The sequence below is a fragment of the Urtica dioica genome, chromosome 10, assembly GCF_054948205.1.
Source record: "Urtica dioica subsp. dioica isolate 48M chromosome 10, U.dioica_male_clone48M_v1_H2, whole genome shotgun sequence".
NCBI classification, from domain to species: Eukaryota; Viridiplantae; Streptophyta; class Magnoliopsida; order Rosales; family Urticaceae; genus Urtica; species Urtica dioica.
In genome coordinates this window covers 7,305,425-7,331,273 of record NC_142765.1, presented here as the reverse complement: position 1 = coordinate 7,331,273, position 25,849 = coordinate 7,305,425, and the positions used below count along the sequence as shown (strand labels likewise).

General features: G+C 38.1%; 2 protein-coding genes across 2 annotated transcripts; both read right to left on the bottom strand.

The window, feature by feature from the left end:
- Nucleotides 1-495: 495 nt before the first annotated feature.
- Nucleotides 496-1,377, bottom strand: LOC149383346 (uncharacterized). Its single transcript, XM_089627755.1, has 2 exons — nt 1,301-1,377; nt 496-886 (listed from the first exon to the last, which is right to left on the bottom strand). Exons 1-2 carry the CDS (start codon nt 1,375-1,377, stop codon nt 496-498), a joined length of 468 nt encoding a protein of 155 aa, XP_089483881.1.
- Nucleotides 1,378-3,789: 2,412 nt separating this feature from the next.
- LOC149383345 (Cysteine proteinases superfamily protein) lies at nt 3,790-6,546 on the bottom strand. The gene is made up of 7 exons (XM_089628115.1): nt 6,407-6,546; nt 5,575-5,824; nt 5,295-5,462; nt 5,049-5,180; nt 4,886-4,967; nt 4,450-4,560; nt 3,790-4,350 (listed from the first exon to the last, which is right to left on the bottom strand). Exons 1-7 carry the CDS (start codon nt 6,474-6,476, stop codon nt 4,282-4,284), a joined length of 882 nt encoding a protein of 293 aa, XP_089484241.1. The 5' UTR covers nt 6,477-6,546; the 3' UTR covers nt 3,790-4,281.
- Nucleotides 6,547-25,849: the final 19,303 nt, after the last annotated feature.

Below are 25,849 nucleotides of genomic sequence, written 5' to 3'. Positions count from 1 at the left end.
AATGAAAGCTGTCTTTTGGGCATGTTTTGTTCAGATCGGTGAAGTCGATGCAAACCCGCCACTTTCCATTTTTTTTACTACAACTGTCAGCCAATCTGGGTATTTTACCTCTCGGATTGATCCAACGTTCAAAAGTCGGTCTACTTCATCGTTGATTACCTTGGCCCTATCTAGTCCAAGTTTCCTTCTTTTCTATTTTACAGGCTTGAAGCTTGGATCGACGTTGAGTTGATGAGACGCAACTTCGATGCTAATGCCTGGCATGTCCTCGGTGGTCCATGCGAAAGTTTTCTTGTTCCTCTTCAAGAATGATATTATTCTTCTACTTAGGCTCACTTTCAGCTCGGCTCCGATTCCTACGCAGTGTTCGGGATTAGTGTCATCGAGTTGAACCTTGGTGGTTAACTCAAGATGCGGAGAATCTTGTTCTTCCAAACGTTCTTCTTCCGTTTTTGTGTCTTGAGTTGGTATGGTTTCGGCGATGGTCATTAATTGCTATTGAGGGACATCAGTTTTTTTCGGTTTTAACTTGTGACTGCTCATGTAGCATATTCTCGATGTTTCTTGACTGCCACAAATCATTTTAGGAGTTGGAAAACGAATGCATTGGTGGTAAGTGGATAGCACGGCTTTCATACCATGGATCCACGGTGGTCCCAATATTATGTTAAACGGGGACGGGCAGTCGAGGACCACAAATTCGACGAACTTGTTAATTCTAACTGTCCTAACCGGGAGCTTAATCACTCCCATGGATGGCGTAACCAATCCGTTGAAGCCAATCAGTTCAGTGGGTTCTCGTTCAATATTGGATTCATCGATGTTCATCTTTCTCAGAGTTCTTCTGAAGATATCGTCCACCGAGCTTCCACCATTAACCAAGATTCTTGTCACGATACAATTTGACACATCTAGCTCGATTACTAGGGCGTCGCGTGACGCGTGACCAATATCCTCGCTTCATTGTCCTTGAAGTGATTACAGATTCTTCTCGATCTCCTAATTCGGGCGTTTGCGGAGCGTTTTTAAGCTTGTGTTGATACGATTTGATGGAATTTATTGATTCCTTACAGAACTTTGAACCTCCTATAATACATCGATTTTTGGTTTTGTTTGTGGGTCGGATTGTGTATCTTCCTCTGTCGTTTCCCCTCTTACCGGGAGAAGTGTTTTCACGAGGTTGTGAGTTGAAATTTTTCTTCTTAGGAGGAGTCCTAAGTTGATTCCTTTCAACTCGTTTTTGGTGAATTTTTCTGGCCAATACCTTGCTCATTGTTTTGCAATTGAGGATACCATGTACGTTGCTTTTATGAAATTCACAGTAAGCGTCAGGGTCTCAGGTCCTTTTTCTGTTGGGGCCTTTGGAATGATCCCCATCGTTTACATTGAATGCAAAACCAAGTGGGGCGTCGACCTATTTGGAGGGTGCCATTACCTTTCTTATTAAATCCTCCTCCTTGAGATTGTGAACCTCCGGAGGTGGAATTCCCTTGAGGGACTTTCTTGACGTTGTGCCTCTTTGTCATGATGCTCCTCTCCTCTTCGACTTTTGCGAAATTAGACGTGCGACGGATTGCATCTTCAATGGTAGGTGACCTATTGATTGTCATTTCCTCACGGAAACGAGAGTAGTACCACAGACCAAAGGTAGTCAAGGCCGAATCGCTATCAACATTCGAAATTTTTGCCATGATGCTTTTAAAGAGGGTCATGTAACTCTTGAGGGTCTCGAAGTCGGTTTGTTGTGTATTCCACAAATCAGCATGGTCGCCTCATCTTCGACGAGCATGGAATAGTGCTTAAGGAATTCGGTGGATAATTTCTGGAAATTTTCAATTGAGCCATCCTCAAGTCTTGAGAACCAGTCCAGCGTGGCTTCAATCAGATTCTCTACGAACATATGACAGTAGCCAGCTTCCAGTTCGTGCTAGTGGAGATGGGCTCGGCCCATCGCAATTCTGAAAGCTGTCATGTGAGACTTTGGATTTGTTGTCCCAGAATACTTTGGGAGTCGGAACTTTCTAGCGTCTCCGATCTTTACCCTGATTATATTGTGAGCAAATGGGGTTTGTCCCGTCTCAGCAACTAAGCGATTGATCTCAGGGGCCGAACTGGTTGCCGAGTGCATTTTGGAGTAAACAGCTCGGAACCTATCCTCTACCAACCTACGAAAAGCTTCCATTTTGGTTCGCTCGGACCTAGCGGCATCGACCTCATTCCTTTCAGCGTTCACCGTGGTGATAGTGGCATTTCCACTGTGAACATGTTGATTCCATATTAAACGCCTGTCGAGTTCCCTGCTGGATCAGAGGAAATTGAAGTTTACCGCTGACGAGCAGGCACGCATGTTGTGCATAGCAAACTCAATTCACCCGGAGCTCCAATTTTTGGTGGAGACTGCTCTGCTTCGAATCGGGCTGCTGGCCCTCCAGGAGGAGGAGGGGAAGCCTACTCGAACTCGGCAAAGCTATCAGTGTGATGAGACCGTTATGAGAATACATCCTGTGCTGAAACACATGGTAGCATGAACCTACTCCTGACGGAGTGACTGGGATCCCTGAGAAATCCAGACTGGTCACAGTAGGGAGGGTTCATCCTTCACTGCTCTCTCTAGACAGACGAGCTAACGAGCTCGCTGCAGCAGCAGCAGCGACCACTTTATCAGCGTTGTACATGGCCATGAGAGCAATCTCTTTGGCGGCCAAGGATTCTAGACCAGTCCGGGTGGATTGCTGGAATTCACGGTTCTCAGCTAATCCAGCGACCAGAGTTTTCAAAAGAGCTTTTATCCCGGAAGTGGCCCCCGGAATCAGCCCGATCTGTTCGTTTTCATTAGCCATATATTTAAAATCGAGCTTAACTCAATTCTCCGAGGTTGGAATTCTTGATAGAATTTCCACAGACGGCGCCAAATTGTTGATGCCGGATTTGGTCCATCAACAATCACACGACTATATATTATATTTAGAATATAGTATGTATTTATGTTATGTGGATCTTAAGGATTCGTCGTAATAGAATTAAAATAAACCGGATTGCTGAAAATAAATAACAGAGATTAAAGAAGAACGAAATGAATGATTGTATTGCAAGCTGATCAAACTCGATACAACATGGGTCGAGATCGACGAAATGAGGAGTGACGAGCTCAACAAAGCTTCAGTACAAATTTGAAATGAATTAACAAAGTAATAATAAAAAGAAATAGTGTGCCCTAAAAGTCTCGGTCTTTGTTTATTTATAGCTAAGGTCGTTGTTGCTCCACCGTCGATCTGGAGGACACGTGGTCGGCCTGGGGAACTTAGAAGTGCCACGTGCATGCTGACTCGAAGTGAAGTGGCGAGAAGATAGGTTGAAGATCGCTTCTTTCGAACTGACCGCTTGATGGGTTCAACTTGGCCTGAATAGAAAGCTGAGAAGCGAAGTGGACGACCTGGACTCCCAAGTCGGGCTGATTCCGCTCGCCGGGCTCGAATTCGTGGGGTTGGACCAAACTGAAGAATTTATGTGGTGAACTCGATTCCTACATTCACACTTGGTATTTTTTCGCAAACTTAATTTCTCAAATATTTGGACATTTATTTCATAAATATATTTTTTTTTCTTGTTATTTATAGATATATTTTTATGATTGTTTACGGTTATATTTAACTTTTCTTTACTATTTACATTTTCATTCAGAATAATGATGATATCGTCCGAAAATTACAAATAAATATAGAAGGTTTTTTTTTAGTAGGGACACTATCGATCAGGATTACATGATATATTAGCAGTGCAAAGCGCAGGTGACACTATCGGTCAAGATTACATAGTAGGTGGCACTATTGGTCAAGATTACATACTTATTAAAATAAATCCTAGGAGGCATGCATTTCTGCATCCCATGGGGGCTTGAACCCATGACCTCTCCGTCGAGGTGTGTGTGGGATTACCGCTAGACCAAGCTAGATAGCACTTATTCAAATAAATATATAATTGTGTGACTCTTCTCCATATTTGAAACGAGTGTTTTTTAGGTCAAGTTAAAAAAAAAAAAAAAAAAAAAAAAAAAAGAGAGAGACCCAAATCAACACAGTATATGGAGAAGATTCACTACATAGAATTAGCTTCCTCAAGTTATAGAACTAAAAGTAAAATAAAAAGCTCCGAGAAACTTTAGATGTTTGTTGTGATCGAATTCTATGTCTGATCTCTGAGCTAATAAAACTGATGTAACGAAAAATTAGCATGTTGTCTCTACCTAAGGCTGTGCATATTAGATATTACACGGCTACCGAGTCAGGATGAGATTTCACTCCCTCTGCAGAAGCAGTCCAAGCCTTTGAGCGTAAACCAATCTCTCTTCATCTGCATTCAGCAATCAAATTTATCTAATTCTCATAATTTATAGATGTAAATGTAATCATCAGGGAAGAGAAGAGAGACATGGAGACATAGTTGACTTACAAAATAAGGGTAATCTTCAACGGTGAAATTTTCCGGTGCACTGTCCATGAAAAGTTTAATGAAGTACAGAACAAAGTTACCGCATTCCCAGTCGTTTCTTTGCTGTGGTACCTAATTATTATCCACAATAAATATCTTTTAATCATATTCGGATTCTAAAAAAAAAATTATACAAAATGGTCATTTGAAACTAAATGATTAGCAAAATAGCCAAAATTATGTTCATTGTTAATAAAAATATCGATCCAACCACTTTCAAAAAATTTGTTGACATTTCTGTAAATTTTGGCTATTTCAGTCATTTTAGAAAAAAAAAAAAAAAAAAAAAAAAAAAAAAAAAAAAAAAAAACATTGGCTATTTTGAAAATCCATTAGTTTCAATTGATTATTCAGGTAGAACACCTTAAAAAAAATGTCGAAAATATAGGAATTTCACCTGAGGTACCAATAGAGGAATTTTGCGAATACATTGTCGAGTCTCGAGTCTTTCCTCAGTTCTATATATATCAGACACGAATCTGAAAGACGAAAACAAACTCAATGTCAGATCAAGAGAAAAGAGCAACCACTCGTGAGAACATAAAAGAAAAGGACCTTACTTTCGTATATCCGGTTCGAGTCGCTTAGGATCTGCGCTCTCTAGAGAATCCAGCAATAACATGCACGGTTTTCTGGCTTTTGATTCCAGACTCTCGTCAAAGTTGCAAAATATCAGGAGGCTCCAATGGTGCCTGAGATTTAAAACACGAAAAATCCGAGAATCGGCATGAAATATGGCAACTCTTCAGAGCGCATGATAGGAAAAAAAAAAGAAAAAAAAAAGAAAAAGAAAAGGAAACACCAACCAAATTACTATAGGAACAAAAACATATTTCTTGGAGAAAATACTCTTCGGCTTAATCCATGTGAGAACCTTTGTTCTAAAGGTCGCTTTTCTGTACAACGAAAACCATAGACAATCAAAGTAAGCAAAGTAAGCTCGCTTGTCCTCTGAAAATCCATTCCACAAAGACCTACACAGCATAAGAAGGTTAAATGTGTTAGAGCCACATATAGAGAACAATATCGAGTATTTCTTTACTTCATAATAAATAAATTAATAAAAAAAAATAAGTGAAACCGTACTCAAAATGGATTTCAAAAGCTCTGGACTCGAGCTCCTTGTTCAGCTTCGGAAACTTGTTTCCATGTTTCGTTTGGGTCGTTTTCCTTTCCGATCGATCACGGCAAGGAAAGTCTTGAAAACACTGTGCCGTGACTTTGTAACCATCGATCGCTTCGTTGTCTTTCTTGGTCAATCTCCTTTTCCGAGCCTGCAAGTTCGCCAAGATGTGTTTCCAACATGATCGGTGCTTCGAAATTTGGTGTCTGCCATCTTGGAACACAAAACAAAATTACAATCACAATTTTATTTTATTTTACTCAAATTATACTATAGGCAAGCTCTCAAATGAACATTCATGAGCTGAAATTGAATGAAAGAAATCTTCAATGCAAAATAAACACTCATCTTCAAAGCAAAGCTCTTCTAATCAGCAATCATAAACTAGTTTCAGCGCCAGAAAAAAATTAGCCCTAACATTCGGCTCAAAATATACAAACACAAAATGGAGAGCTTTTCTTCCACGGCTAACAGAGATAAGTCTCTACTTCAGGTTTTTCAATGTACATCTCTGGATTTTGCTCTTGATTATCACACTGTAATATCTCAATCGCAAATGAGCATTAATGAGCTGAAATCGACAGAAATTCTGATCTTTAGAACAAACTTCTCCGAATCGAAAACTATAATCTAGTTACTATGCCTAAAAAAAACCCTAATCTGCTACTCTTTAAACATACAAAATCCCTAAAACTGTAGCTTTTCCTCAACGGCTTTCCGAGGAAAGTCACAAAAGCGAAGCAACTGACTCTACTTCAATGTTTGAGAAAGATAGAGAAAAAGAGAGAGAATTACCTGAGGTCAGAGACGAAGAAGATTCCAGATCGATCACCACGATTTCCTTGGAAGCCTTTCGTTTACCCATCAAATCCTCAAAGCTCAAGAGAGCTTAGATCCAACTTGAGAAAAGACTATTGAGGAAACCATATTATGTTTTAAATGTTTAATTATGATTTACCAAAAAAAAAAAATATTAATTCCAAAACACGGTACAACTACCTAAATAACTCTACAACTACCCCACTCTAAAAGTTAAAATTACCATTAGTTTTATTTTATTTAGACGAAATAACGGTAAAAGTCCCTAAAGTTTCAAGAAACAGCTAAGTTAGTCTCTATTCTTTTTTTTTTACGGTGAAAGTCCTTAATGTTTAGTTTTCCTAATGCTGTTGATCCTTAACCCCATTTTAGCGTGAATATTTGACGATGTACGTCAAAAACGTTAGTTTTGACTGAAAACATGTTTTAAGTCATAAATTAGACAAATAAAAGAAATAAAAACGAATCAAAACAAATTAAAGGAAATGTTTTGAAATATTAAACCGCCATTTTAACCTAACACCGAAGATGGAAGAGAACGAAGAACCCCAAATCGAAGAACCCCACATCGAAGAAACCGAAATTGAAGAAGGAAATGGCGAAGAATTTGACTTCGCAGAGGAGGCATATGTTGGCCAGGAAGAGAATGACGAAGATCAACACCCAAAGCACCCTCAACAATGGTGGTCGTCGGTGAACCAGACATGTGAAGGAGGTGTGGGTGGTCCAAGCGAATACTCTGATGGCATTAGGTCAGAGAGTGAGCTTGAAAGCCTCTACGACGAAGACGATGAGCAGCCATCGAGGAGGTCGTTCAACCCGCGAGCAAACTTAGCAGAGTTCAAGTTCAAATTGGGTATGCTTTTCCCATCTGTTGAGTCTTTGAGATGCACCTTAAGAGAGGTTTTCATTAAACAACATAGGTCATTCAAGTATGTGCATAATGATCAAACCAGAGTAAGGGCTAGGTGCACAGGAAAAGGTTGTAATTGGACATTATATGCTAAGGTTCAGAATTCTGATAATAGGACTATGAGAATCAACACTCTATTAGACAATCATGAGTGTAGACTAGTGTTTGATAATAAATTAGTCACTAGTAAGTGATTGTTTGTTGAGTTCCTTGAGTACTTTAGGCTCAACCCTAACATGAACTATTAGAACTTCAAAGAGCTAGCTGCTACAACTCATTACACCAATGTCTCGTATCCAGTGTTTAGTAGAGCCAGGACCAACGCAAGAAATGCTCCAGAAGGTTCTGTTAGAGACCAGTATGCCATTTTGGACGATTATTGCAAGCAAATTCTTGCAACTAATCCAGGTTCAACAGCTATACTGAAAACAGACTTGGTTGATGAAAAAAGACTGTTTCAAAGAGTGTACATTTGTTTGAATGCTTGCCAGGAGGGGTTTAATAGAGGTTGCAGTTATTGGGATTTGATGGATGCTTTCTCAAAGGATACTGCAAGGGCATGTTACTTGCTGTTGTGGGTATTGATGCTAACAACTCATGCTTCCCAGTTGCTTATGTTGTGGTAGAGAAGGAAAATACAGAGACATGGATGTGGTTCATGCTGCTTCTCAGTGAGGATCTTGGCATACAAAACTCAACTGGATTTACTGTGATTAATGATAGGCAGAAGGGTTTGGAGAGGGCTGTTTAAGAGGTGTTTCCTAGTGCAGAAGTTAGATTCTGTGTTAGGCATTTACATGCCAACTTTAAGAAGGAACACAAGGGATTGTTACTCAAGCAAATGCTGTGGAACTTGCTAGAGCTTCAACAAAAGAAGAATTCAAGCTCAAAATGGTTGAGCTAAAAGATGAGAATGAGAAGGCCTTTGAGTGGCTTAGTCAGAAAAACCCGAAGGAGTGGAGTAGGTCTCAATTCAAAACACTTGTCAAGAGTGACATGCTCTTGAACAATCTATGTGAGAGCTTCAACAGTACAATACTCCTGGCCAGAGACAAACCTATAGTCACTTTGTTAGAGAAGATTAGGTTTTGGCTAATGTGTCGGTTTGCAAAAAAGAGAGATGCAGCTGAGAAATTGAAAACTCCACTTGGTCCTAGGATCATGGAGATAATTGAGAAGCACAAGAATGTATCAAGATACTGCCAGTCCACACTTGCTGGAAATTCCAAATTCCAGGTACTTTTGATATACTCTACAGCTTATAGCATCACTGAAATGTTATTAACAATACATTGGTTTTCAATTGCCAGGTTAACTTTCAAGGCTCAGTCTTTTGTTGCTGACTTGAGGCTTAAGGTATGCACTTGTAGGGTGTTTCAATTGTCTGGCATACCATGTCCACATGCCTCGACATGTATTTGGGCATCTGGACTCAAAGACTATGACTATGACTATGTAGACAGTTGGTACAAGCGTGAGGCTCACAATGCGTGTTACAGTGTGATAATTGAGCCAATGGCAAGTCCAAATAAGTGGCCAGAACCTGGTCTCACCAAAATTCTGCCACCACCTGAAACAACTGAAACAAAACATTCTAGGAGGGGGCAAAAGAATCACTGCAACAATTGTGGTGTAGAAGGGCATTCCAAAAAGAACCTGTTCTAATCTTGGATCAAGTCAGGTACAATTTTAATGCAACATTGAATTGACTTGTAAAATTTTATATGTAAATCTAGCAGTGACAGTGATTTGCTTGTTTTACAGGTCAAGCCAGCAAAGAAGATGGGCAGACCTAGGACTCAAACCCCTGCACCAGAGAAAATCAAGAGGAGGAAGAGAAGACAGAAGCAAACTGCTCAGACACAAGTTTAGATGTATTATGTTGTTTTGGTGTTCGCGATGAACTGATGAACAAGATAAAGGTAGAATTTAGGTCTAGGGTTTTCAATTTTGGATTTGGGGAAATCTTTGTCGATGGCCTCTGTTTTATTTCAAAACATTTCCTTTAATTTGTTTTGATTTGTTTTTATTTCTTTTATTTGTCTAATTTATGACTTAAAACATGTTTTCAGTCAAAAGTAACGTTTTTGACGTAACATCATCAAATATTCACGCTAAAATGGGGTTAGGGACCAACAGAATCAGGAAAACTAAACATTAATGACTTTCACCGTAAAAAAAAGGACTAACTTAGCTGTTTCTTAAAACTTTAGGGACTTTTGTCGCCATTTCCTCTTTTATTTACTAATTCCCAAATCTCATACATAAGTTTCTAGTTATTCATTTATTATTGTCTCCACAGACTCTATGCTAGAAAAATGTCATTATTGTAAGTTTGAAGATTTAAATTCGAGATCTTCAAATTTTGTACAAAAATATTGGTGAGTTTCATTTTCTATCTTTCTCTATATATATATCTCGTGTTGTTGCGAAATAACTCATATATTTTAGTCTACAGATTTTGGTCTAGAGGAAACAATATATAGAGACATGTTCAGCAATATTTATGTTTGAAAAAATATATTTAAATTTTTTTAGATTCATTTTTATGTTTCTGATAGAAAAAAAAATCAGTACGAAAGAACACTATTCGTGTTTAGGAATTTTTCTTTAAAAAAAATTTTTCTTAAAAAATATTGTTCATTCATCTTTATATATATATATATATATATATATATATATATATATATATATATATTTAGCTTTTTATCAAATTATCTAGATTAACGTTTTGGATATTTTAAACTGTTTGTGTTTTTCAACCGTTCACATATAGTTTTTGACACTTGTTTATATAAAATTTCCACCAATACGACATACTGTCAACCAATTTGATATTTTTACAAGGATTTTCGATCAATTTTGCAAAATATTAATCTTTTCAATCAATTAGGTATTTTTCGACCAATTTAATAAATTTTTACTCGACTTATCGATATTTTCACAAGCACTATACATAGAGTGAAGGTGTTGATCGATAAAGAGTCAAATCGTTGTCCAAAAAAGGAGCAAAGAATGAAGATTGAAGATAATCTCAAAGGAAACAAGTTGTAACCACCATATGTAGGAATTGTGGCACTCTTGGGAATAATAGGGAATCATTGTTGACGTTGGACTTTGTCCTCCATTAATGGCGTATTGACCCAAGTCCGCAAAGTTGGCCCAATAAGAGCGAATCATCGACCTTATATTAGTTAATATACACGGGCCGATCCTCATCGTGATGTGATTTAACTCGCTCAACTGAAGACTAACGTATTCCCCTGAATACCCGGACAACGCTTATCCACCGAAGTACGCATCCCATAATGGTCCCAAGTAGATTGAATAAACCTCGACAATTGTCGCGGTGAATGATGGATAGATCCAAACTTAACGTACGACGTGACCCAGAAGACCGGAGTTCGCTAAGCGTGTCACACCCCGACGAGTCGTTTATTAAATAAGCAAAACTTGTGGTTCAATTTTTTTTTCTTTTTAAACAAAACCCAAAATGATAAACGACTCGACGTTCTAACAATTTTTCGTATCTACACACAAAACATCTATTTATAATTTAAATTATATCTACCTTACACGTACGTTCATGTCAAACAAAGTAAGTTTTCAACTAAACATAAAAGCACACAAGATTCAAAAACGTTTACGTATTATAAGGCCCATCAGGTCAAAACGTTCACAAGCACAAAATTCCATTTCTACGCTCAAGTATTTTCAAAACCATTTTCTCAACTTTCTTATTTATCATACACAACCAAGAAAAGTCGCTATCTTACATCATTCCCCCTTACGAAAATTTCGTCCTCGAAACTTCATTCTTCAAGCAGGTTTGGATACTTGAGCTTCCTCTCGTCTTCTCGTTCCCATGTAGCCTCTACTTGTGAATGATTTCTCCAAATCACTTTAACCAGCTTGATCGTCTTGTTCTTCAATTCCTTCTCTTTCTTGTCGATGATTTCAACTGGAAGTTGTTCACAACTCAAATCCGCTTATAGATCATGGTTCCTTTTCCACCAGTAAGAAGCATCTGGCATGTACTTCTTCAGCATGGACACGTGAAACACGTTGTGAATACCTGATAGGTTTGTAGGAAGTGCTAATATGTACGCTACTTCTCCAACTCTTTCTAGAATCTCAAATGGACCTATGAAGCTTGGGCTCAACTTTCCCTTTTCCCAAACCTCATAATACCTTTCGTTGGTGAGACCTTGAGAAATACTTTATCTCCAACATTGAACTCGAGCTTTCATCGTCGTTTGTCTGCGTAACTCTTTTGACGGCTTTGGGCCATTAGCATTCTACTTCGTATTCTTTCAACATCCTCTCTAGTCTTTTGCACGATCTCGGGTCCAAGAAACTTTTGTCCACCCATTTCATCTCAGTGGACTGGTGATTTGCATTTCCTTCCATACAAGGCCTCATATGGCGCCATGTTGATTGCATAATGGTAGCTGTTATTGTACGCAAACTCTATCAAGGGTAAGTATGTACTCTATGACTTCTGGAAGTCCATTACACACGCTCTCAACATATCCTCCAAAATTTGGATAGTCCTCTCCAATTTTCCTTCTATTTGATGGTGAAAAACTGTACTAAACAACAACTTTGTTCCCAACGCTCTATGTAGACTTTTCCAAAACATTGAAGTGAATCTGGAGTCTCTGTCAGATATATCCGAAATTGGACTTTTGGACACTTTTCGGACAAAAATGCCCCTAAAAATCAAATAACCCATTTTCCTCTCTCAATTCAAACCTTCTTCATCTCTCTCTCTCACCCCCAATCCCACGAGCTCCACCGAAATTCGACGAGCTCCACCAAATTCCGACGTCTCCAAGTGATTCCTACGATCTTCCACTGGCGTTCAAGGTTGTCCAAGCTTTCACGAGCGTCTCTAAGTGTTAAAAGATTTCATAGCTCAAAATGACGAAATATATACACGATTGGAGTGATTATTAAATGAAAATAGTCAGATTTGAAGCATTTAGGTCGAGTTAGGGTTTCTAAAAAAACTTGGAAAAATTCGATGAGATTCGGCGGATTTTTCCGATGACCTTCAACACCAAAATCTCCGTCAAAATATGCCAAAATCCGATGAAATCCACCAAAATCCGATGCTTTATATATATATATATTGATATATATATATATATATATATATATATATATATATATATAACGGCAAATCTGGAATCACTGTTCACGTAGACACATATTCCTGTTAAGTCTACAGTATCCGGAAAAAAATTGACGTAAATGCCCTTTAAAAGCTTCATAATTACATGATGTGGCATTCTAATTAAACTTTTACAATTAATCCTGAAAAGAACTAAAAACCACGAAAATACCACTCCTGGACTATTCTGGAATAAAAAAAGGCACATTATCTGGAAAATGACAATGACTTAGACTATTCTCAGAGATCCATATATCACAAGATTCTTCTGGAAAATAACTTTTCAAGTTCCATATTGAATGTCATCTACGAGACTAACTATAAATATGGACCATTGTAATTTTTTTTTTCATTTCAGCTTCATTCATAAGTCTTCCATAAAATCTTCAAGATAAAAAATTATCAGATTCCCACATTCAATCCTAAGAATAGCTTCTAAGCTAAATCCCACCTGCATTTCCCACATTCAGCACTTCAATCCTCTCAGTTAATTCCCACCTGTTGGCAGACCAAACTGTTACAGAACATACTATAGAAATAGAGCAATTCAAATACATCTAGACATCTGGGTAAGTGTTTATCTTTAAAGTTAAGGTCATAGGTTAATTTTCCATTAGCACCCTTTTGCTTTGTGTCTTAGCAATTAACCCTGATCATTGCTGAATGAGATAACTTGCTAACTTATTTTATTGTATGTATAAATACTGAAAAAAAAGACTCATATCTCAGGTTAGGAACTAATTATTTTAATTCGTAAACTCATCTCTTAACTATATTTATAGTTCAATCATAGTAGAAAAAAGATTCACTTCTCTATGCCTCTGTTTCACAGATCTCTCCAATAGTTTGTACCATTTTACCACATCAATATCACATATACACATATATATTCTATATAAAGTTCATATGTCCATCGGATGAACATGATCACACTATGAACATATATAATTGAATCAAAACCCAGGTAACATTGATGTAAAAGAAGAAAAGTTCATATCTACATCAGATGACAATTTCAAAATAAAACTAGAGTACAAAGTTTAAATTTGTTTACCTTTGATGTTTGTTATTCTTTTCTCCTCATTCTCATTTCACCTATGAGTCTGGATCATTTTCTTCTCCCATTCTCGATGGTTTATCAATTAGCAAAGAAAACCAAACACACCAAACCATTCATAAAATTGCATTATACTTTTCCAGGAAACAAACAGACTCCAATAAATGGTTATAAAAAAAGTTAACCTATCATCTTAATCAACCAATCAAACAACGATGTCATATAGAAAACCAAATACACCAAACCATTCATAAAATTGCATTATACTTTTCCAGGAAACAAACAGACTCCAATAAATGGTTATAAAAAAGTTATCCTATCATCTTAATCAACCAATCAAACAACGATGTCATATAGAAAAGAAAAGAAGAATGAAATGGAGGCACATCCACGAATCACAATGTATCAATCAATGTTAACATATATAATTTAGTTTTATTGTGACTAATATAATTAATGTAAACTGAATCATGAACTAGTAAGTTATGACTTATGACTAATTATATTGGTTAGTTATAAGTTTAATGTTCAACATGATTAAAACTGATCTATTTAATTTTTTAAATCTGAGTTAGTTAATTAAATGGATTTACATATTTCTTAAAAAATTGTAAAATAATGCACAACCAACAATCGCAAACCATTTACAGATAATCTCTTATAATATAAATTATGAAATTTTCCCACGCAACGCCGGGACAAAGCGCTTATATATATACATATATATAGACTTTTAAGGGCATTTTTATCCGAAAACTGTCCAAAAGTCTAATTTCGGATATTATGAAACTAATGAGTTCAGTCTTGATATTTTGATAATTTTGATATCTACAAAATACAAAATGAAATTGGGAAATTTCTCTAAATAGGAGTAAAAAAAATGGTTTTTTACTTTTTTGGACTTTTTTTTCAAAAATGTCACAAATAGGACTTCGTAATTAATTTGGATTTATGTAATTACCCTTTTACCCCCGTGAACATTAAAATTTAAATAAGAAATCACAAGTCAAAGCCGGATTTTTGGCTGACAAATGGGCTCACTTATTAAGCCCGCCCAATTCAATTTCTCACTTACCTTGCCTCCACGTCACCTTCCTCTTCATTTCTTCATTGACCGAGATAGTTTAACCATAAGAGAGAGAGAGAGAGAGATAGAGAGAGAGAGAGAGAGCGAGCGAAAAAAAAACCGTCCAACTTCCCTTAACCAACACTCCAAAAACCGTCTCGATTTGTTTTCCAAACTCCATAATCTCACTCATTTCGTCACTCTCGTCCATTCTTCTCCCAAGAAATGAAGAAAAAGAATAGTTCGCCGACCAAACGCCCCCAAAAGTTCCAAAACCTAACCCTAAAAAGAGGAGTCTTCCTCAATCATCGGCCGAAACTCCACCTCCAGTGACGCATGCATCCCCGCGTCGGAGTCCGCGCGTGGCTTTTGCCCCGGAGCCACCAACGCAAAACTCCTCAGCGAAGAAATGGAAGAAGGTTCTTGCGCCGCCGAAGAAGAAGAGGAAGGTGGTTCTTGAGTCGCCTTCAAATTCTGACTCCTCTATCCCTTGTACATCCGAGAGACCTCACAAGGTGAGTTTTTTTTTACTTGCAATTGGTGGTTTCAGTTTTTTGGTTGCTTAATTTTTTATTTCGTGACAAAAATGAAAATTTTTGGGTTTGCATGTTAATTTTGTGTTGATTATGTGTGGATTTTGTGTTGATTCATTGGTTTGCATGTTTATTGTGTGTTTGATGTAACTGTTAGTTTGACAAAAGTGTTCATTTTTTATGTTATTGAGGATTATGTGTGTATTTTGTAAGAAAATTAGATTTTTCTAGGCTTGCTCATATTAGATGTAGGTTCTGTGAATTGTTTTGTGTCACACATTCTGGGTATCGTGACAATTGTGTCATGAAATTTATGGGTTTCCGTGACAATTGTGTCACAAAATATCTGGGTTTCGTGACACCTATGTGACGAAATTTCTGGGTATCGTGACAACTATATCACGAATTTCTGGGTATCATGACAACTATGTCACGATACCCTGAAATTCGTGACACAATTGTCACGAAACCCATAAATTTCGTGACATAGGTGTCACGAAACCCAGATATTTTGTGATACAATTTTCACGAAACGCAGAAGTTTCGTGACACAGGTGTCACGAAACCCAGAAATTTCGTGACACAATTGTCATGAAAACCACAGTGGTTATGTGATTAATGTTCCAATTCATATGTGTTTGATGTTCTAACTTTTATGTGTTTAATGTTCTAATTTTTAGGGTTTCATACGAAGGATAAAAGAAGATGAAATAGACTCAGGCTACTCGTTCAACTTCCATGAGAACTTGGACACCTTCGAAAAGGAGACCGGCATGACCGCCAACCAAAAAGACTTATTCAAAAAGACGTGTTTTGGGCAGTTTCTAGACATGCCCTTGATAACAAAATCACCCATAATAATAAGTCATTTGCTATTGAGATCTGGTTATTATGATGGGGCCGGTGCATCGAACGAATCTCTGGTCATGGAGATTGGTGGAAGACCCTACGATTCACCAAAGAGCACTTTTCCCTGATCACAGGGTTAAGATTCAGCGAAAACTACGCAGAGCAACCACGGTACGCTAATGTGGTTGAGGGAGGGCTATACAATGTCACCTTCTGTAATGGTGCTCTTGGCCAGAAAAGGGCCAACATTGGTGCAGTCCTTGAGAGTAGCCAGGAATGGCCAGATGAGAGGAGGGTGAGACTACTCCTCCTCCACTTTCTGTACAATGTTCTCTTGGCGGCCGAGAAGACCGTCAACCTCCCCTGCGATAGCTACTTCAAGATGGTGGACGACCCGATTATTTTCAACAACTACCCATGGGGAAACGTCGTTTAAGACTTCTTTCTAGATTCTATCAAGGGCTTTGTGAGCAAGGCCAAGACCATCAAGGAGGGTAAGAACCCAAAACTCCACCTGTCGGGTTTCATGCTCCCACTCCAGATATGGGGTTACGAGTGTATCCCACGATTCGTGGAGCTGGACTTCGCCTCGATACTTGTTGCCGACGCAACGCCCCTGATGAGGCGTTGGGCTACTAAATCAAGGAAGGTGTTGGAGTCCCAACAACAAAAGATTCGATTCCAAGAGGTATGAATATGATTGATAAGAAGATGCACATTTAATTAAATTTTAATCTCTTACTTATAAGAACATGCAAATTTAATTAACTTCGGACCTCTTCCAGATCGAATTCAAGCCGATCGGTGGTGAGGTAGAGTCTGTGACAACTGCGAGGACTGTTGTGAGCCCCTCTAAGAAGAGGGGGAAGAAGAAAAAAGAAGACATTGTTACCACATCATCATCAACTGATGTAATGGTTTCTTAAGTAATTAGTTTCTTATAGTTTAAAGTAAATTCGTGACAGTAAAGTCACGAAATCAAGTAAATTCGTGACATGTATGTCACGAAATCAATTATATTCGTGACATGTAAGTCACAAATTCAAATATTTTCGCGACATAACAGTCACGAAATCAAGTAAATTCGTGACATGTAAAGTCACAAAATCAAGTATGTTCGTGACATAAATGTCACAAAATCAAGTATGTTCGCGACATTATTATTGTCACCAAAATATTTGATTTCATGACTTTCATGGCACGAGTATACTTGATTTCGTGACATCTATGTCACGAGAGTATTTGAATTCGTGACTTAAATATCACGAATATAATTGATTTCATGACTTTACTGTCACAAAAATACTTCATTTTGTGATTCTATTCTCATACAAAATTATTTGTACATTGCAGATACGCATGTCCGCCATGGAAAAAGATCTGAAACATTTCATAATAGAGTTTCTTGAGTGGAAGAAGCAGTTGTCCACTGAAATGCGAGCCATTTCAGAAACCTTGAAAGAGGTTGTGGACAAGCAACAAGTCTCTCAGGATGATGATTTTGTCAACCTCCAGAAATATGAAGAGGAGGTGAAGGAGAAGGAAGAAGAGAATATGGAAGATGTGAACAGAGAAGAAGGGCACGGGAATGATGGGACAGAAGTTCCCATGAACGACATCGATGTTGAAGAGAAACAAGGAGAAGAAGAAGATAACAAGGAAGAGGAGAAGGACAAGGAAGAGGAGAAGGACAAAGAAGAGGAGAAGGGTAACGAAGAAGTAGTTGTGGACAAATCAAATGAGTTGGAGAACAACAACGAAGAAGCCGAGAAAAATGATGAAGATCAGCCATCTATTGGAGGCAAATGTAAAGAAGATGATCTTCAGAAGAAAAAAGATGATGGTGAAGATGACGAAGACGGTGGGAGAGTTCCTAAAGATGAAGGGCCAAAATAAGTCGACGGGAACCAAACGCACGCTGATGGCGGCGAGGACCAGACCCGAGCCAAAGAGACCCAAGAGTCTAAAACGCCCATGCCACGTCCAGAGGCGGTTGATGAGGTCTATTCCTCGTTGTTGACGATTCCTGGCAAGCTCATAATGATTTCATCATCAGAAGAAAAGCCTAATCTCCAGAGGAGGGCGCCAATGGTCTACACCCCGACACCCGCGCCGGCTGTGTTTACGAGGTTCACACGACCACTTCGGCCACCATCATTTTATCCATTCTCCTACCCTAAAGACGAGGTTTCCAAGGGAGATCTTGCAGCAATGGGTAAATGGATTTAAGCTGGTCTTAAATCGAATCACAAGAATGCGTAAGTATCTTTCTCCTTCTTACATATATTGTCTGTTCATTTTAAATAAAAATGGGATCTCATGCTTGTTATTTTCAGCATTGTCAAGTACAAGTCACCAGAAGAAAATTTATCTCCCTCGTTCCAGTTTACGGTGGTTGAGATTACATCGAAGACTTGGTTTTACGCCTTGTGGACCCCGGTTGAGTGGCTTACAGGAGAGGTACGTCCACTCGACCAGATTTTTTAGAGCCAAGGATGACAAACACCACTTCACTTCGGATTGTTTTTTGTTTTTTGTAGCTATGTTGTGACGTGTTTTTTATTTGTTTTTTGAACTTCATGTAATAAATTATATATTTGGTGACAATGAATTTCTGAACTTGGATTTCGCTTGTTATTCTACATACGAAATGATCAACTACATTTTTTTTGTTAATGTTTACTACGTTTGTCACCAGAAACTGTGTTGTTGTCACGACATGATGAAAAGAATCGGGTGACAATATTGTCACGAGGTAAACAGAATCTGGTGAATTTGTCACGAAGTATGTCACTGAATTATGTGAATTTGTTCTTTTTTGCAGCATATGGACGTCATTTTCTACTACCTGAGAAAAAAGAGGAAGTATGGAAATGTCCGAAAGCCGTTCACGACAACCAACTCATACTTTCTACCAATGCTCACCCGATGCCATGACGCTTGGTCCAAAGTGAAGAACAAGGACGTGTTTGACTGGACGGAACATTTAGTGGTGCTTGACTACATAACTGCAAAAAAAACAGGTTTTGCGAACACTCCATGGGAAGATGTTAACATTATCTATGTCCATGTCCACGTGCCGGCACACTGGCTCCTTGTCGTAATTTCCTTAAGTCGTAGATTGCTAACAATATACGACTCTATGGACTCCAAGTATGCACGTAATGTTTGTGACAACATTCGGATGATGGCGGATTTCATCCCGATAGTGTTGGGCATCGTCGGTCTTACAGATGGCAACCCGGAGCCGTTTAGAATAGTAATTGAGCCTATGCCACAAAAAAGCAATGGGTAAGATCTCTTCTCATATTTGATTGTCATGCTATATTTTGATGCATTTTTAATACGAGTAAGCAACCATGAACAGGGGAGACTGTGTCATGTTTTGCGTAAAGGCCGCCGAATTTATGATCCATGGGATTCTGGTCACTAGTTTGCATCAAGACAATATGTCCATGTACATAAAGAAGATGGCAACCGAGTTATACAAGAACGGGGCAATAAAGATCGCAAACAATGTTGAGTCGAACGAAGAAAATTGAAAGTAGGGGAAGTGATTAGTGATCCAAATATTATAAATAGGGTGAAGTGTATTTTTTTGGAATGTCTTTGTGATGGCGCTGTGACTCTTAATTCTTCTTTTTAGAATTTGTGCGACAAGGTCGTCACGAAGACATGGTCTATGTTTTAAACGTATCTATAGGGGCCAGTAAATTATTAAATATGTAACTCTATACTCTTTTGGATGTGATTATATTAAATACTATTCATATGATTTCATAACAACGCCAAATAGATTCTTGATGTCACTTAATTGGTGCACACTTTGTGACTTCTCTGTCACGAAAAATGAGGATTTTGTGACGTTCATGTCACGAAAAATGAGGATTTCGTGACGTTCATGTCATGAAAAATGAGGATTTCGTGACGTTCATGTCACGAACAATAAGGATTTCGTTACGTTCATGTCACAAACAATGAGGATTTCGTGACGTTCATGTCATGAACAATGACGATTTCGTGACGTTCATGTCACGAAACAAAACTCTTCAAGTCACAAAACGGTACTTTGTCGTGAATCTCAGTCACGAAATTGGAACTTTTGATGGAATTTAATGAGAAACCTCTTTTTTTCTTCATTAAATACGTCGTAGGGGATCAATGGTTGTTACGAATATAAATATAAGAAAATTTGAGAAAAATAAATGGTAAGCGAGTTCTACTTACCTAGAATAATAAGAAAATTTGAGAAAAATAAATGGTAAGTGAGTTCTTCTTACCTAGACATCTTGAGGAACTAATGTGTTTTGTACTGTGAAGTGTTGTTGACATACATTCGTTTGTCCCATTTCATCATTTCAAAGGGACATAATTTAAAGTAGTCTAAACATATGAGCATAGGTGAATGAGGTTGAACGTCATGCCGTCCGACTTGTCGTTTTCAACTCTAATTTCTCCTTAATGTTGGAATTTATTGATAAATCACGTATTAGCGTTGTTAGTCCTCCCAAAACCACTCAATTAAGAGTCTAGAAGGAAATTTATGAGGACCAAACGAGATCAAAGGAGCGAAGTAGATCATGTTTCGGTTAATTGGTGCACACTTCGTGACTTCTCTGTCACGAAAAATGAGGATTTCATGACGTTCATGTCACGAAAAATGAGGATTTCGTGACGTTCATGTCACGAAAAATGAGAATTTCGTGACGTTCATATCACGAAAAATGAGGATTTCGTGACGTTCATGCCACGAAACAAAACTCTTCAAGTCACGAAACGGTACTTTGTCGTGACATCCCAGTCACGAAATTGGAACCTTTGATGGAATTTAATGAGAACCCTCTTTTTTTCTTCATTAAATACGTTGCAGGGGATCAATGGTTGTTACGAATATAAAAATAAGAAAATTTGAGAAAAATAAATGGTAAGTGAATTCTACTTACCTAGAACATCTTGAGGAACTAATGTATTTTGTACTGTGAAGTGTTGTTGACATACATTCATTTGTCCCATTTCATCATTTCAAAGGGACAGAATTCAAAGTGTTGTTAATAAAATATCAAGAACAATGAGTATAACGAGTCTATCCTGAACTCCAGCTTTTAATTTTATAAATTTAAATTTAATGCTCCACCTATCACGAAACAGTACTATTTCGTGACTTCTATGTCACGATATTCCGGGATTTCGTGACATTCCTGTCATGAAACAAAACTCTTCAAGTCACGAAACAGTACTATTTCGTGACATCTATGTCACGATATTCTGGGATTTTGTGACTTACGTGTCACGAAAAATGAGGATTTCGTGACATTCATGTCACGAAAAAAAAGTCCATACCAAACATAAATACATTAATAAAAAATTCTTAAACATATGAAATAGGAGGAGAATTATACAAATAGTTTTAAAACATGTGATATCGTCTAAACATTAAATAATTGCAGAAAGCATTGTAAATATTGAGTACCTCATCTCGAACTACATTTTATTTGTTTCCGTCCACCCCCATTTGGCAAGCCGGCAAATCTTTATGGTCTTCGACAATAGCTCCCTTTGCTTTCAAAAATTCCTCCCAATTCTCGTCGAATATTTCGAGAAGAACGGAGTTATCCATAAAAAACGGAGTATTGTAATCATCACCTGCATGCATCTCTACGTACTCGTTGAATTCAGCGTCGCTCATGTCATGACGCTTCTTAAATTTCCTGGGAGGGCGTGAACATGGAATCAAGTAGTATCTCGCGGTCGAGTTTGCACTTCCTGAAGGCATCTCCGACGTCTCATTCACCGTCGACACCTTTTTACTCGAATCGCTTCCCTTCGTCGTTGGATCTTTAGCGTCCATTTCAACGTTAGACTCTTTTGAACAATATTATAAGTTTGATATGAGGTAAATATCAAAGGTCGAATAAATATGAGGATTCCTTACCTAACTTTTGTAGTAAGTAAATGCTAAAATAAATATTCTTACCTAACTTCCTAAGTTGGTTGTTCAGAAATTTAATTGCTATTAATGCCATTTATTGCTATTTTTCGCAGTAGATGCTATTAAATATCCATATCCCAATTACCAACTCGGTCAACCCAGCGAAAGATATCATGTTTCACGTAAATGGCGCGGACTTCGTGCATGTTTCACATAAATGGCGCGGACTTCGTGACTTCTATGTCACAAACTTTTAGGAATTCGTGACGTCTTTGTCACGGAAAAATTGGACGCCGTGACTTCTATGTCAAGAAAAATGAGGATTTCGTGACTTCTCTGTCACGTAAAAATTGGATGTCGTGACTTCTATGTCACGAAAAATTGGGATTTCGTGACTTCTCTGTCACTAAAAAATAGATTTCGTGACGTTTACGTCACGTAAATATAGGATTTCGTGACTTCTACACGGATTGTTTAATGGGACTAAAACGTCACGAATGAGAAATATAAAAATCCATAACAAACATAACAAACTAAATAAGAAATAAAGTAAATTACAACTCCAAATTGGTACATCAAATAAAAAGTCTAATAAAAGGAACAATCGAACTCATGTTCGGGGTCGGCTATGGTGGGTCGGGATCGCGTTGCGACATCTGGCTTGATTATGTCCTACTCCACCACACCGACTGCATTTATTCCTTCTATCCTTACCCCCTTCCCATGGAGAGGGTATTCTTTTCTTTTTCGGTCTTCCGGCGGCACAAGCCGCAACATGAGCTGGATTTACTATTTTTGCGTGACTTCATCTGGAAAATTCCACGACTCCTCGCTGCCAATTGGATGAATTACACCTGCATAACAACTTCTCCAATATTCGGTGGTGTAGTAATTTGATATGTACTTCTCAACTGCGAAGTTTCGAAAACCGCAAGCCGCAATGCCGTGGGGACAGATAAAGTTGTCAGTTTGAAAGACACGGCAACTACATGTCTTCTCTCTCAAATTTACAGCCCACTTTTGCCCCTCTCTATCAACTACTTCAAACTCGTACACCGATGATGGATGCACCTATTCCACACCCAATACCATTTTGTTTACGGGTTATAATAATAATAATTTCTGGGAAATACTTCGATAACAAGTTTTCGTGACCAAAAAAGGTAGTCACGAAATCCTGTTCAGTACATACAACGTTGTCACGAAAAACTGGACATATTAAACAACATATTATAAAAAAAATTTAAAATTGAATGCCTATCACGCACCCTCATTCCAGTAGATTTAGCGTGGTATTCTTCAAGTTTTTTATTCGCGTCAACGCAAAGGATCGTCAACGTTCCCAACGCTTTTTCTCTACGTTCGTAAAACCATTTACTCATTCTCTCCCGGAGAAAATCAAATAGCTTGGCAATAGGGAACTCTCTCGGTTTGACATTCATTGCATTCAGCGACTCGACATTGTTTGATGTCATTATTGAGTACCTCTTCTCCGTGTAGAAACTACGAGCCCGTTTTTCATGGCCTACGTCGTTCTGAAGATACGCTCGGACTCTTGGATCTTCCTCATCTATTATAAGCATATACTTTTCAAACTCTGCATACGTGTATGCCTTTGCTGCAGCATATAACGTCCAATTCACCTCTTTTGATAGACCTTTGATTTGGTTCTTCACGTTCTTCAAAAGATGAAACATGCAATAACCATGGTCTGAGTTAGTGAAAACCTTTTTCACACTGTTAATGAATTCCGCGTTCCTGTCAGACACTATGACCTAATGTGACCTCTCCCCGATTGCTTCCTTTAACCTTGTCAAGAAGTAAACCCACGATTCAGTAGATTCTGAAACACCAGCACTGAATGCGAGGAGGTAAACTTGTTCATTCGCATCCATACCACATGCTGAAAACAGTGTGCCTTTATAGTAACTCTTCAAAAAAAGTGCCGTCGATGATAACTACGGGCCGCAGATACTTCCACCCCCTTTTCCAAGCACTAAGCGACATGAAGAAGTATTTGAAACGGTGGGATCGAGGAGTTGTGACAAGGTCGAATGACGAACCTGGATTGTTAGTCGACCACATGTACATGAATTTAGTCAGAGATCTATAAACAATGATGATAGTGCCGCTTGTCTTGACCTCCATGCTTTTTTGTAGGACATGTCCAGTCCAAAATCTTGTTGCATGTAGGACATGATGTCTTTGGGTTTGCATGGTGAACATGAGGGATCGATGTACCTGTGTTTCATAGTCTCGCCTACAAATGTGGACGCAGCCTGAGGATGTTCTCCTTGTCTAAATTGTGTAGCATACGCGTGCTCATAATCATACCTGCAAGATGTTGGAATTGATCTAGGGTTTAAGAAAAAGTTTTAACGCTTCGTTAAGCGGCGGAATTTTAAAATTTTTCTTTTACAAGTAAAACGTTTTTACTAACCTAGACAAAGAGCAAGTACATATAAATAAAACTATTATGAGCATAGAAGTTTACTAACCTTTTTAGATGCTTGAACGTTGAGAAGCTTTTGGAAAAAGATTGCAACATTCGTCTCCCCTCGCAACACGTCTCTCTTCCTTCCTCGGCAACTCGAGCAACCACGAAAGTTTCTATCACTAAATCACTCGAGAGAAAATGAATTAGTGTGTGGGCACTTTTAAACATTACGACTTAAGAACGAGTCTTGAAGTCGCAGAGCTAAATACTAGGTCAAATGAGGACCTAGGTGCCAAAACAAAAAATCGAAAATTAACTAGAGAGAGAGAGAGAGGATCGGCCAAGTTCTAGAGAGAGAGTCTCTCAAATCTCTTAAACTTGGATGGATGAAATGTGAAGAATGGGGCTCCTATTTATAGGAGAGGTTTCACCTTCAATAAGGTAGTTTCCTCTTCTATAGAATATCACATATTCATGAGAAAATATTGCCCATTTCCCCTTTGATTCACTCGGCCAAGGCTGCCTTCTAGAAGGCTTGGATTTGTTTCCTTTTTTGCTCATTGCCTTGCCTTGACTCTACTTGGCCGATTACCCTCTTTCCTCTTTGAGGAAATTTGTTTCCTCTTTTTCTTTTGGTAAGTATCTTGATACATTTATGCACAAAATATTCTCTCTTTCTTTGGGTATGTTGGGCGCCTATGGCCTTCTAGAAAGGGCTTCTAGAAGCTTTTCCATTTGTTCATGATAACATGAAAAAAGGCCCATTAAGAATTTTCAATAAAATTCTTATGAAATGAAATTAATCCACAAGGCCCAATGATCAAGTCATGGCCGAGTGTTATTGAGTCATCACATGACCTTGTCAAAAAATTTATTGACATTCATTTCATCCTATGTCTCAAAAGACAAAAATACCCTTTTGACAATTTTCGTTCTTGTTTTGACTTAGCTTCCAGTTTAACTATTCCTACTCGATGTGATTCATGACAGTGACCTCATGGATCCAAATGAACAAAGCTTGAGCTAAACACTTGGACTCAAAAGTTCACAAAACCTTTTCCAAGTTTAGCTTAATGTCAACTAACTCCACTAAAGAGTTGACACTGAAAATCTCTCGGTTCAAATGAATTTATTTTCTACTCAAGAATTCAACCTAATTGTAATGAGTGGATCCACAGAATATTATCAGTGTTTACCCTTCATGAATATCATCAGCTAGTCGGGATTTACAAAATTACCATTTTACCCTTCTAGCTGTTATTTCCTCAACTCCTTTGTCGCTTGTGAATAAGTTAGAAACAATGTATTGACGATGAGCTAACAAGTCACATTGTTTCATCCAAAAGAGTCAGGTCTCAATTTGGACACTGGCCAGTTCATTTATTCACACTCCAAGGAACAAAGCATGAGGTGATATACATTGCATTGCAGCAATCTTGTACATGAATTCCATATCTAT